Genomic DNA, 14259 nt, shown 5'->3' with positions numbered 1-14259 from the left:
ATGTTTGTTTATTTTTGAGAGAGAGAGAGACAGCGTGAGCAGGGGAGTGGCAGGGAGAGGGAGACAGAGGATCCGAAGCAGGGTCCATGCTGTCAGCAGAGCCTGATGCGGGGCTCTGAACTCCCAAACCATGAAATGACCTGAGCTGAAGTCAGACCCTTAACTGACTTGAGCTACCCAGGTGCCCACTCAAGTGCCCCTACTTTTATTATCCTACTTACTATTCCTACTTCTCTATTCATAGGCTGGATAGAAAAACTGACACTCAGAACTGACATCACCACTTGCGGGAGACTCAGTGTTTCAGATACTGGGCCAAAAACCAAAAGAACTGTCCTCTCCCACCTCTTCTCTGTCCTTTTTTGTTCTTAGGGTAAAAAGTAGAAGGACAGAGGGGGAGGCAGGTGGAGATTCAAAATATCTTCTAACGATGTTCTGCCTCTGTCTTTGAAGGCAGGTCCCTGAGCAGGAAGTTTAGGAAACTTAATTAATCATGGTTTTTAAAATCCAAAACCATTATTTGAATATTTTTGTCCTTATATAGAAATACTTCTAGATACAGGCTAAGGAATATAAAGGACTTTAATGACTATGCTATCGATTTAAACATCAAAAATGGCATGGAATAGATACTTTTCAATTACATCGTATGTAAAACAATGTATTTTTTTAAAAGTGATATATAAATGTTTCAACAAAACCTGGGCCATAATCTACTAGGGTTCCTCCAAACTTCCTCTACAATTAAGGATAAGTATCGAAAGAAAATCAAGAGGCCTAGAAGATTAAGTAGACAACCAAGAGAAGCTTTATTTTGAAAGCCAAAACTTTCTCTTTACAGGTTATTTGCTCTTCAACCCAAGGCTATGGGGACTAGATTTCTGGGGAGGAACAGTACACTTCTCAAAGAAATAAATTTATACATAACAGTGTGTTTTTGTTAATAAGGAAAACTGCTTAAACTACTTCGATTCCTACCATTCTTGCTTTGACAAAAGTCTCCAAAGCTAACCCGTCGAACTGGAGAAGATTCAACTCTCAACCACCTCACAAACATCTTATTCCTAACTGGTAAACTGAAAGAAAACTCCCCACCAGAAGCCAGTTCACTGTTATCAGGTGCCACATTTAAAGCAATTATCAAAATAATTCATGGCTTTAAAATACAAAATGCCTATCTACTTTTTAAGAATAATAAAAAAAAAAAAAGACACCGGTCTTGGAACTGTGAAGATTAGAAATTAAGTTCAAAGCAAGTAAGTTCGCGTTGTAAGAAACCTATAATTAATTAAAGGCGGTTATTCTGAGCAAATCAAAGTCTCTGAAGCGGTCATGGAATTCTATTTATTTCATCGAGGTAGTAAGGTGCTGGTATTTAGGCTTCTCTGGACGTTTTTACTTATAATTGAACCAATTCTACCAGCAGTTCTTGACCTCCGTGGGTCGGGTACTGAGATGCGTGAGAAACACAAAACTGAAAAGGACACGATCTCCGGGGGCCGGGACGTAAGGGCGAAGACTGGCGGATCCCTACACTGGGACAGAAGTGGAGTGCCTCAGACCGAGAATTAAGTCCAACCCCTTCTCTATGTTTATAAAAACTAGGACGAAAACTACACTGCCCCACAGACTTCCAAACTCTACCCGCAGAGAGGAAGGCAGGTGGCAGGCGGCCTCGGCTCCGCGCCTTTGTTGACCGTCGCCGCCCCCCAACCTCCCCTGGCCACGTATCGGGGATTCCGGCACAAGGCGACAGGCATCTCGGGGCCAGGGCCGCAAAGGCGACTGAGGACGTCACTGGGCCTCCGGGGGGCCAGCGAAGCGCACCGGGCTGAGTCCCGCCAGGCCCCGCCGGGCGCCGAGGGGAGTGGTGGGCGCGCGCCGGGTGGCCAGCGCGCTGAGGACTCACCTTGGACACCATCTTTTTGAGCTGGCTCTCTGACACCGCCATGGCGGCCGCCTGGCGACTCTNACACCCAGCAGCCAGCCCCCCACCCCCCCGCCTCTAACAACAGGAAGTCGGCCACCAGGCCAGCGCTTCCGCTTCCCTGACGTCACTTCCGTGTGTCTGGGTGTGGGATGGGTTCAGACCCGCCTCCTGGTAGGCTCTACTCTGTAGGCCAGGTCGGTCCCAGTGAATCGGACAAACCTGTTGCGAGGTTAACCCTGGAGCGGGATGAAATCTGGTGTTTCACGGTTGCCTTAGACCAAGGGAGCAGGTGCAGGGAGGGGAAGTAGGAAGGTTTGAGAGTGAGCTCTAATGACCAATAATCACGTGCGCTGGGAGTCAGAAGTGGTGCGACTAACTTGCCCTTGTGAGTATAGAAGGCAAGTGCACTTGTAATTGGGGCTAAAGTTTCCCCCCAACTCTGAGATGAGAAGCTAGCATTACATGATGCCCAGGGTCTCTCTGATTACCAGGTTTTTGTTTTGTTAGCTTAAAAAGCCTTCATGCTACATTCACAAGGGCGAAGTGCAGAACCCCGGGTTCACAGGAATCCAGACGGGGATTTCTTCTCCGGGAAGCCATTCCGCTAAGTCAGAACTCTGTGCCTAGGCATAAATCTAATACAGGCTGCATTCTCCCTTGCACTACGTTTGCATACTAGCCTGTTCACTGTCAGAACCCAAGTCTTTGAGGGCAGGCTCATCTTCAGATCCTCATCCTTGTACAGAGCAAGAGTAGGTGCTTGCTCTTAACTGAATTTCTACCACTCATAAATGTTCTTCTTGGTCATTTATAGTAGTCATTATTGCACTCACCACCAGTTTTATAAGCACACAGTGTCATTAAGGGTATTTATTTCTTTTTATTTAAGTCCAGGTTACATCGAGTGTATTACTGATTTCAGGAATAGAATTTAGTGATTCATCACTTACATATAACACCCAGTGCTCATCCCAACAAGTGCCCTCCTTAATGCCCATTGCGCCCCCCCACCAACAACCCTGTTTTTTCTCTCAAAGTCTTTTAAAACTTGGGTTTGATGATATGAAGTATAATTTGGACGATTTTAGCTTAGTGCCAATGAGGAACAGGCTGTGGTATTAATTCCCTTAAAAAATTTTTTTAATGTTTATTTTTGAGAGAGAGACAGAGTGTGAACCAGGCAGGGGCAGAGAGCGAGACACAGAATCTGAAGTAGGCTCCAGGCTCTGAGCTGTCAGCACAGAGCCCAATGGAGGGCTGGAACTCCCGAAACTCAGGATCATGACCTGAGCTGATGTCGGATGCTTAACTGACTGAGCCACCCAGGTGTCCCTAATTCCCTTCTAAATTGGCGTCTAAGTGAGGTCAAAAACATAGAGGGCATAACCGAAACCATGTGCAAGTATCATTTTAAACTACTGCCAACACACACGCACAGGCTATCCTGATAGGTATTATTTTTTTGGATATGGACACCATGTATTAGTTAAGCATACAGCACCAGTCAAACCAAATTATAGGGCAGGCTATCCTTTCACTGTACCGTTTATGTCACTTAAAAGAAATGTAGTTTTCAAAGTGGTCTTCAAACCACGGATTATTCAAGAGTACCCTCAAAGCAACTGCACTCTATCAATCAGGAGAGTGCAGGTAATATATTGTTTAAAAAGATTTCTTGCTGAAAAGTAATTTTTAAAAGTTGGAAAACGGGGGCACCTGGGTGGCTCAGTCGGTTGAGCGTCCAGCTTTGGCTCAGGTCATGATCTCATGGTTCGTGGGTTTGAGCCTCGCATCGGGCTCTGTGCTGACAGCTAGCTCAGAGCCTGGAGCCTGCTTCAGATTCTGTCTCCCTGTCTCTCTGACCCTCCCCTGCTGATGCTGTCTCTCTCTCAGAAATAAATAAAAACAAAAAAGAAAACCCAAAAAATAAAAAAATAAAAGTTGGAAAACAATTAACAAAAGCTAGTCTCTTAATTTTGTACTTAAGCCACTTAAATATCCTGGGTACTGTATGAAATGTATAAAAGAAGCTGCTCAATCTGAATAAATTTCCTTCCACTCAATAAATTAGGCATCTTCTGGTGATTTTAAAGTCAAAGTTTATTTTACTCATTGTTCTTGATATTTAAGGAAAACTGCAAAGTAAATTGGAAAATAACATATTAATCTCTGCACTATAAAATCAAAGAGGCATTTTAATCCAAGCCCCACTAAAAATCATAACAAGAAGGCACTGCATGATTTTGGAAAAATTAATAAGTGGAAGTTAATATCAGAACCGTGAATGGCAATTATCACCAAATCATAGTGAGGTAGTGGTGGTACTGCTTCTTGACTTACATATGACTTACAACACGAATGATACTATTCAGCACTTAAGGAAATAACTGACAGAATTATTTCTCTAAGGGGAGCTTCTGTAGGGCTAGGACTATTACTCAACTTTGAACACTCAAATTCTGATGCAGTATTTGGAATAACAGTAGATGCTCAGTAAGTATTTGTTGCACTGCACTGACCTGAATTTACAATGAATATAGTGAACTCTTGGTAACTCGTCTATTACACAGTATCCTGCAGTTAGGTTGTTGTTCAAGATCTAATCAGATCACAGATATTAGAAAAGGCTAGTTTAAAAAATACAAGAAATGGTTCTTTTAGTTTTACTTCCCTATTTTGTGCAAAAGGATAGTGAGGATACATTAAGAGTAACACCAAAATAATCTACCCACGTAGTGAGCTTACACAGAACTAATGCTGATCTCTTCTAACATCCAAGGTTTCATATCCTAGTTAATTCTGGTGGGAATGTTTCCAAACATATTAAATACTTTTCTACATTCTTAAACATGGGCCACTGGGTATAATTTCACTTTATGATTTAAGCTAATCATTATAAGCATCCATTACTATACTAAATCAGAATTAGTTTGACTTTCTAACCAGGATGTGTCTGCCCTTATAAACTACTGGACTCCTATCTCTCTGAGCAGGTTTGCATTTGCCTATTGCATGATTTCAAAGCACCAGGGATTTCTTCACAGTACTTATTACACTTGCAATTGTACATTTATTTGTGAGATTTGATTACAGTGTCTCCTATACTAGATTGTATGGACGATGAGTGCTGGTACCTCATCCAGATGTGCTCACCACTACATTTGCAGTGCCCAGTATGGTGCCTGGTGTATTGTAGGCTTCCAGGCAATACTATATAAACGATTAAATGAACACCTATTTCAGTGCATCCTCCACTCTGCTATGTGCTGAGGGCAAGTCTGGTGAGTCAGGGAATCAATCTTTCAAAAAACTATGTTAGGATAAAAATTAAGTCAGCCTCTACATGAGAATAGAAGTAATCCTTCCATAGTGTATAGAGCCCCAGCTTTATGGTCTTGTGCTAACTATTTTGGCTGTTAGGATTTTTCTTCCTTCCAGTGCTTAGAAAAAGTAGAGGCTATGTGGTGAAGTACCCCTTGGCTGGGACACCTTGGGCACTAAACCTCAATTTTCTTCTCTATAAAATGATAAAACCAACCTCAGTGGATTTTCAGTATTCAATAAAATAATAAAATGCTCATCACACTACCTGAACCTTTCATATACAATGACTGTTACTGACCCATCACCAAGGCATATGTACTCTGAATCATTTCTTCAGGGCTGGTTAAAGGATTTGCTCAGAATAGCCAGTCCATCCAATCCCTTCCCCTTAAGACTGTTTTTATGAAAGTCTCAAATTTTAGACTTAAATTGCTTGGCTTTAATTCATAATCTATTTGCACTAAAAATACACATTTCTTGGGGCACCTGTGTGGCTCAGTCAGTCTGACGTCCAACTTCAGCTCAGGTCAGCTCAGGTCATGGTTCAGGAGTTCGAGCCCCACATCAGGCTCTGTGCTGACAGCTTGTAGCCCAGAGCCTGCTTTGGATTCTGTGTCTCTGTCTCTCTCTGCTCCTCCCCCCTCCCCCCCTACTCATGCTTGGTCTCTGTCTCTCTCTCAAAAGTAAATAAACATTTAAAAAAATTTTTTAAAGTACACATTTCTCTATAATACTAGCAGAACAGTTGGTTTTTGAGATGTCAGAGATTTATTATATATCCCAAGAAGAGGTTATAGAAAATTTCAAAAAGGACAGTCCCAATGGAAATTAAATTACACTTTTTCTTCAAATATGAAAAATTTTACCTTCCCTTTTAATATTTTAAAGTGCATATAAAATTCTTTTTCTGTTTTTTAGTAGCTAATTAATTTTGTAAGGTTTTAAAATTTATGCTGATGTGTAGCAACATGGATGGACCTTGAGGGTGTTATGCTGAGTGAAATAAGTCAGGCAGAGAAGGACAAATATCATATGTTTGCACGTATAGGAGGATTAGGAGGAACTTAACTGAGGAACAAGGGGGAGAAGAAGGGGGGAAATGGTGAGGGAAAGGGAGAGAGGCAAACCATGACAGACTCTTGAATGCTGACAAAAACTGAGGACTGATGGATGTGGGGGTGACGGGTGATGGGCATGGAGAAGGGCACTTGTGGGGATGAGCACTGGGTGTTATGTGGAAACCAATTTGACAATAAACTATTTGTAAAAAAAAAAATAAAAAAAAATCCATGAACTCAGTATATTCCTGTATTTGAGTCTACCTTGACTCCTTTTTAGCAGTGTATTATAGTTTTCATTGCACAAATTTGGTTAGTTTTACCTAAGTATATCATGGTTTTGGATGCTATTTTTCAAATTTCAATGTTCAGGTTTTCATTGGTAGCAGATAAACATAAAATGGATTTTTATATTGGTGTTCTGTACTACAAATGTGTTAAATACATTCATTTTGAAAAAATAAAATAAAATAAAATAAAATTTATGTTGAGAGAGACAGGGAGAGAGAGGGAGAGAGAATCCCAAGCAGGCTCTGCACCATCAGCACAGAGCCTGATGTGGGGCTTGATCTCGTGGCCTGAGTTGAAATCAAGAGTCAGAGGCTTAACCAACTGAGATAGCCAATGGTAGCTAATTAATTTAAAGAGGGAAAACAAAAATGCTTTCCCATTACTACCAATTTTATTTTAAAGAAGAAACAATACCTTAAGCTGTGGGTCTTCTGAAAGTACACCCAGCACAGATTCTGTAAACCAATACTGGACCTTAAGTTTATCATGGTTACTATAATAAAGAGTAATTTTCTTTTAAAAATATATTACTTTCAAAATAGTCCCAAAGTGCTGAATGTGCTTTTAGATGAGAATCCATAAACTTAATGATGCATACTGTAGATGAATGTCTACATCTGCTATAGATTTAAAGAACAATTTAGATATCTCAAGAACGGCAAAGAAAATTAGATTTTTCATTCTCCTTATCTAACTCCTTAAGGATTCAAATTACAGAGCTAACTGGAAACCGACTCCCTTAACCAAGCAGATTGTAAGGGTAACTAATAAGACACAGAAGTTCGCAACCCTTTATGTGTTGGCAAAATTAAATGACCTTCCCTTTCAGGTAACTCTGCACTTTACGATCAAAGTTTTAACTGTTGTTGGAGACCATGGATGGTTGAGGCACTGCTTTGGAGTTTCTCAGTTGCTGTATCTTCCCTCACTGTGCTTTGGATAACTTCAGACACTCCACTGGATCCAAGGATGCAAGGCAAACTTAAAAACACTTCACTATTTATATCATAATATCCCTGAAATGAAAAAAATAGGGATTATGATAGAGGTAAATCACTGCAAAAAATTAATATCATAAATACGGATACTCCCTTGCTTTTCTAGTTCTAGTACAAGTTGAACTTCTAAAAAAAATTTATTTAATTTCTAAACTCATTATCGTTGCAGAAAATTTGTGTGAGATAGGAGGAACCAGGTCAGAAACAGCCACTTTGTGGGGAGATAAGTGAGGCCCCTGCCATATGGGTAGCAGGTTGGGGGCCAAGAAAAAAGATGGTCAGAGTGGGTTCCCTGGGGAGAGGCTCAGTCAAATACAGTAACCTGTTTTGAGTTTTCCTTTCCATGTTTATTTCTATCCTGATATTCTGAGGTTTTCAAGAAAATTGGTTAAGCATTTGTGCCTTGTCTTAGCTGTGCTTTAGGGACTTTATGCTTGGGATAAAGTGGTAAAAGACAAACTGAACTGGACAAGCAGACTGCCGACCAGCTAAGACTAGTTAGCACATCAGTCTGGGGTGGCGTGGCTGGCTAAAGTGACAAATGACTTTACCAAAAAAAAACTGGAAGAACTTTATGGAATATATAAATGTTTCTTGAGGCTTCCCCCAAATTACATGGGGGTGAGGGGCAACCTATTAGACGTCCAAATTTCCCGTAACCGTGCAGGATAGGGTTTAGGCCAAACTGTCTCTTCCAGTGTGTTACTCTAAAAGCCAGCAATATCAAAGACACCTGGGGTACAATCTGAGCAGCACTTTTTCTGGATTTATATTAATAATATAAAAGACTGACATATGATGAGTATAAAAAAACAGCAATTACCTTTGCTAAAATTGACACAGAATGTACCTTCTTTTTATCATTTACAATACTGTCAACCAGGTCAGCCACTGACAGTCCGACAGACCAGGATCTTTGACCTTTGACCCGTAACACCTCCATGGCTCTGGGTTATCAAAAAATAAATAAATAAATCTCAGAAAAGGCACAAAAATATGCACATTCAGTTTTACACTGTTTGAGGTCTTAATTAAATATATTTTTAGTCAGAAATAAGACTTACGCAGTAATTATTAGGAAAGCCTACGGATAATCTAATGACTAAACTTTTCTTAAAATGTCAGGCAGGTAGTTCAGAGAGAAAATACAAATGGCCTAATAACATAAAAATAAGCTCACCTCTACCAATATTTAACTAAATATGAGTTAGAACATTACACCGGTACTGCCTATCAAAATTGGCAAATTTAAGAAGAATGGTAACTACTTTTGGAGAAGCTTTAGAGAAACAGGCATTCTCTTAACTGCAGTTGCGTGTGAATGTGATACAATCTTTTAGGAGGAAGATTTAGTAACATCTGATCTAGAAATTCCTCTTCAGGGATTTTGTTCTGCTGCAGTATGCTCCAGCATGCAAATATATGCATGTTTGTCTTGTATGAGACAGCAAAAAATTCTGGAAACAACTCCTCAAAAGAGGACTGGTTAAATCAATCACTATCTGAATGTAGTATTGTATATAGCCCTGGAGAGGAATGAAGATTTCTATGAACAATATGGAAACATGTCCAAGATTTATTATTAAGGAAACAAAGCAAGTTGCAAGACAATATGAATAGCATAAACCTACCATTCTACAAGTAACCAAAATAATAATGGTAGTTGGCATAAGCTTTGGGAAAATGTTTGGACACATGGACGTGTTAACTGCTAACAACACTTGTCTCTGAAGAATGGGGCAGCCCCAGCTTTTCGCTTTCTATCTTACAGATGTCTGCAGTATACGAAGTTTTGTAAGAGCATACACTCTCTGTGTAAAAACAGAAAATGATTTAAGTTAAATAAACATGTTTGACTTTCTTTTATAACTTCTTCCTTATATATGTAGGATTATGTAGAGAATCAGATTAGAATGGATTATACAATCCACTACTCTTCTCAGTAAGAGAATATTCTTTCCCGGTGTGACAGTCTAAAAACCTTAAGCTGAAGGTTTAAAAAGCTGAAAGTCTTGGGGCGCCTGGCTGGCTCAGTAGATTGAGCATCCGATTTCAGCTCAGGTCAGGGTTTCATGGTTCGTGGGTTTGAGCCCTACATTGGGCTCTGAGGAGCCCACTTCAGATACTCTGTCTCCCTCTCTCTGCCTCTGCCACGTACCCACTCACTCATTCTCAAAAATAAACATTAACAAAATTTTTTTAAAGCTAAAAGTCTCCACCATTCAAACTGCAGAAATGTATGTTATTATGTGATGGTGGGAAAATAGATGGCATAAAAATTCATGGTGCATGGGGCACCTGGGTGGCTCAGTTGGTTAAGCGTCTGACTCTTGATCTCTGCTCAGGTCTTGATCTCAGGGTCATGAGTTCAAGCCCTGCATGGGGCTCCATGCTAGGTGTGGAGCCTACTTAAAAAAAATACATGGTGTGTGGACAACCTGTAGGGCACGGACCTTGGAAGGTATCTGATCAAAGCAAAAATACAAGGATTTATGCACACTTTTGTTTTTGCCTGAACTTATAATATGGCCTGCCCATTCATATTAGACTAGTCCCCAATTAATACATATTAACTTTAAGTGGTATGGACAAATTCTATATTAAGAAAATTCTTTTAAAAATTTTTTAAAAAAAAGAAGAAGAAGAAAAAAAGGGGTGCCTGAGTGGCTTAGTTGGTTAAGTGTCTGACTTCAGCTCAGGTCATGATCTGATGGTTTGTGGGTTCGAGACCCTGAATCAGGCTCTGTGCTGAATGTCTGCTCAGAGCGTGGGGTCTGCTTCAGATTCTGTGTCTCCTTCTCTCTCGGCCCCTCCTCCCCTCACACTCTGTCTCTCAAAAATAAATAAATGTAAAAAAAAAGAAAATTCTTTTTTTTAATGTTTATTTTTGACGGGGGATGGGGAGAGGAGAGTAAGAGGAAAGGGTAGAGAGAGAGGAAGACACAGAATCTGAAGCAGGTTCCAGGCTCTGAGCTGTCAGCAGAGCCCGATGTGGGGCTTGAACCCACGAATCACAAGATCATGACCTGAGCCAAAGTCAGATATTTAACTGACTGAGCCACCCAGGAGTCCCTATATGAAGACAATTCTGGGGCGCCTGGATGGCTCAGTCGGATAAGCGTCTGACTTGGGCTCAGGTCATGATCTCACAGTTCGTGAGTATGAGCCCCGCATCGGGCTCTGTGCTTACAGCTCAGAGCCTGGAGCCTACTTTGGATTCTGTGTCTCCTTCTCTTTCTGCCCCTCCCCCACTTGTGCTCTGTCTCTGAGAAATAAATAAATGTGGGGAAAAAAATTAAAAACAAACAAAAAAGAAAATTCTTAATATCCTCAGATGTTGACATATCAGAGTAGGAAATCACTGATTACAAATAGGAAACCTCTTCTACCCTGTATGTGTCCATTGAATATCTGAAATAAAGTTTGTAAAGCACTCTTGGATCTACTTTCAGATAAGAAATCAAAGATGAGAAAGCATTGCTCCTTTGTACTTTAGAGCTGTCCATACTAGCTAGTTTAGTTTGAGGAAGCCTGGTAAATCAATGCTGCTTAAACAGTTGTTATTATGGTAGCTACGAAGTATGATTTTTGGTTGGGTAAATGCAAATCGATGTTCAGTGTTACCTGTTGGACAGCTGCACTTGAGAGTTATGACTCATTGCTTCTTCTTGGCCACTCCATGTGGGCACTAAAAATTAAAGGGAAAATTAATTATACTTTGCCAACGACTCCCTTAGGATTAAGATGTGATAAATGATCATTTGTAGTCAAGGGTATCTGTATTAAACTTGAAACACTTTTCCCCCTTTCTAGCAATAGTTAGCTTTCCACTGGGCACGCTGTGCCAACTGTGTGGGGGCTACAATCCTCTAGAAGACGTGATCCCCAGAGCCTATCTGCGGCCTCTTCACCTGTGCCCTCTCATCAACCATGGTCCTACCAGGGCCGTTTTCCTGTCCAAGCAGAAAGCTTTCTTTTCTCAGCAGACTGCGTATAATGGGCTCCCAAGCACTGAAAGCACTTGGCATTTGCTCCACTGGGAAACACACAGGGATTCATTTCGTTCACCAGGTGAGGAATAATTCAGTCACCTATTTTGGCTAGACTTCCACAGCTGTTAGAGAGGCAGGGTCCTGGTGGCTAAGAGGACCTTTTCAGCTACTTCTCACTATAGCATTTAGAAAAACAATTCAAAAATTCAAAACTATGAGCATCAACTGGCTATTTACACCACATTTTAACGTTAAATAGAAATTGCCAGAAACATTTTGAAACCCTTCTAATGTTCATCTATTTCTCATCTGCGTGAAGACATTCTTTGATACAAATCTGTATTTGGGTAGGCAAAACAAAAATACATTTGAATATATAAGACTATGTTTAAGATATATGTCTTCTAAACTGCATTCACAATTAAGCCATTTAGTGATGGGTCAGCAACAAAGGACGCCATATGTATCTGGACGACTCTCCCGCAAGCTGATTACAAGCTTGCAGGGGGCAGGGACCCTGTGTGTCCTCTCACACATATTTTTACCATAGTAAAGAATACACCGGAAATGATGCAGAACCGACTTCACGCACACTCTGTAATTATAGTAACAAAGAAGAAAGCATACTGGCAACAGTTTAATTGAAAACTATGGAAAAATTTGAAAAATTTTTCAAAAGTAAAAAAAAAAAAAAAACCAAAATTTTTTATATGAAAAATATGAATATATGTGGACAGATTGAGGGATTTAAAAAATGTTTTACTTGGACAGAATGGTTATATGTGAATTTTTTTCTAAAAAATTTTTGTACATCATTGGTATATTCACAATAGATAGAAAATTGGGGGAAATATCTGTAAATGCTGTACTTCAGCATTTACAGACCTGAGAGGAATGAATAAAAGGGCAAGGGAGAAATAAAAGAGAACTCAGAAAGGACATGAAAAACCTGAAATTTAATTATGAGAGTGTGTGTATCACATTCTTTCTTTCCTCTCTGAGCCCTGACTTATAAGAACCATGAGGAAAGCATGGAGAGAGGGAGAAAGCTTCACTATGTTCAATTTTGCTTGCAACACAGTTATTAGAATTTTCAATTAAGTTCAGATGGACTTTTTTTTTTTTGCTCATTTACTGCCCAGCCCTTCAAACTTCCTTTAATATATGTTCAACCTATTTTAGGGAGCCCTTTCAAATATTGTAACTAATCAGTCTTAATCTTTCTGGCTCTATTCCTTAAGAACAGCAGTCCTCTTGCCCCCAAATTTTAATGAACAATTAACATGGGATAACTCTCTTCCATTGGATATAACACCTTCCCTTGTGTCTGACAGATGCCCAAGGCAGATGACCTAACAGTCCATTCTGAGGTCCAACCCTCTGATTAACCATCATTTGAAGGAGTTATGTACAGTTTACATATGATGTTAATAGCATAGCTGAAAATAGCAGCTCCAAAGCATATTTCTGCTGACTATCTAATTTGGGGGGAATAATATGAATGACCTTTGGTCACGACAAGATAGTATCAGGATCATTCATTCATTTCAAAACACTTTTACTGAGGCCATGCCAAGGTCAAGGAGCTTATAGTCAGTGGGGTAAACAGACAGGCAAATATGCAATTATAACATAATGTGATAATGGTTATAACAGAGGCATGAACTTACTGAACATGGATAATTAGAGAAGGCTTCCTGAGAGAGGTGGCACTCAAGCCCAGTCTTAAAGGGTAAGCTGGAGTTAGCCAAGTTCAGGCTAGAACGAAGGAAGAATCAGGTGCAAAAAGCAAGAGGGCATGAGAGTGTATAAATCATTCAGGAACCTGTAGGCTGACCATCTGACTAGCATAGAAGGTCTGGCAGAATGGCGGAAGGTGAAACTGCTAAGGGAAGTAAGAAACTGATCCTAAAGGGTTTTGTATGTCATGGGATTCTTCCCCCACGCTGTAGCTGCCATTTGTCTCTGAAATACTTAAAGAGAAAATTAATTTTATTTGCACACCTGCTATTCTTACAACTGTTTCCAAATCCTATGTTGTTTTACTTCAAACAGTAGTTTTACGTGTCCTTTTGCCAATTTTCTATTCATCGCCGTCTTGCTGATCGCTGTAACAGAAACTACCATTTACTGAGTGCTTACGCTATGCCAGATACTGTACTAAATGTTTTAGATAAATTACCTAATTAAGTCACAGGAAAGAAGCAGCACAGCTCTGGAGTCAGACCAGGCTTCAAATCTTACTAGATATGTAATCCTGGGCAAAGGACTTAACCTTACTGAGTATTAAGCTTCCTCATCTATGAATTTGGAAAACCCCCATCTCCTTCACAGAGCGTTTATAAATTTTAATGAGATATGCAACATATTTAATACATGCAGTTGGCTTTCCATAAATTATAATTGCTATTACTGTGGTGATGTCACTTATGCAAAAATATAACCAGTTGATGTCTACACGTGAAACCAGCAGAGGGAGCCTCTATCCATTTCTGGCTCCAATGCCAAGGTAAGTATACCTAGTATGGATATATCTATCTCTGAAACAAAGTACAAAACAGGATAAAAACTGATTTGATGGTGGTGTCTAGACGGGACACAGGGAGATGGGTTGGGGAGAACACTGGTAGCTTCAGTAGTATTGGTAATGTTGTTAATTGATTCAT

The 14259-nt window shown here is 40.1% G+C and overlaps 2 protein-coding genes across 7 annotated transcripts in view; both read right to left on the bottom strand.

Annotated features, from left to right (window-relative positions):
- TSG101 (tumor susceptibility 101) overlaps positions 1–1973 on the bottom strand; it is a 43969-nt gene extending 41996 nt beyond the window's left edge. Inside the window, exon 1 of the mRNA XM_077761111.1 lies at positions 1910–1973. Within this exon, the coding sequence (XP_077617237.1) occupies positions 1910–1951 (42 nt within the window). The 5' untranslated portion in view covers positions 1952–1973. The remainder of the gene's footprint in view (positions 1–1909) is intronic.
- An 851-nt stretch (positions 1974–2824) lies between these two features.
- UEVLD (UEV and lactate/malate dehyrogenase domains) overlaps positions 2825–14259 on the bottom strand; it is a 50630-nt gene continuing 39195 nt past the window's right edge. For all 6 annotated transcript variants that reach the window (XM_077761091.1, XM_077761094.1, XM_077761093.1 and 3 more), the window contains 3 exons: positions 11226–11289; positions 8425–8548; positions 2825–7619 (listed from right to left, as the gene is read on the bottom strand). In XM_077761091.1, coding sequence (XP_077617217.1) covers positions 7452–7619; positions 8425–8548; positions 11226–11289 — 356 coding nt within the window. In that variant the 3' untranslated portion in view covers positions 2825–7451. The remainder of the gene's footprint in view (positions 7620–8424; positions 8549–11225; positions 11290–14259) is intronic.

Source organism: Crocuta crocuta, unplaced genomic scaffold (genome assembly GCF_008692635.1).
Source record: "Crocuta crocuta isolate KB4526 unplaced genomic scaffold, BGI_CrCroc_1.0 scaffold233, whole genome shotgun sequence".
Taxonomy (NCBI): Eukaryota; Metazoa; Chordata; class Mammalia; order Carnivora; family Hyaenidae; genus Crocuta; species Crocuta crocuta.
Note: the sequence above shows the minus strand (reverse complement) of the source record. Positions and strands in the feature narration are given on the sequence as shown.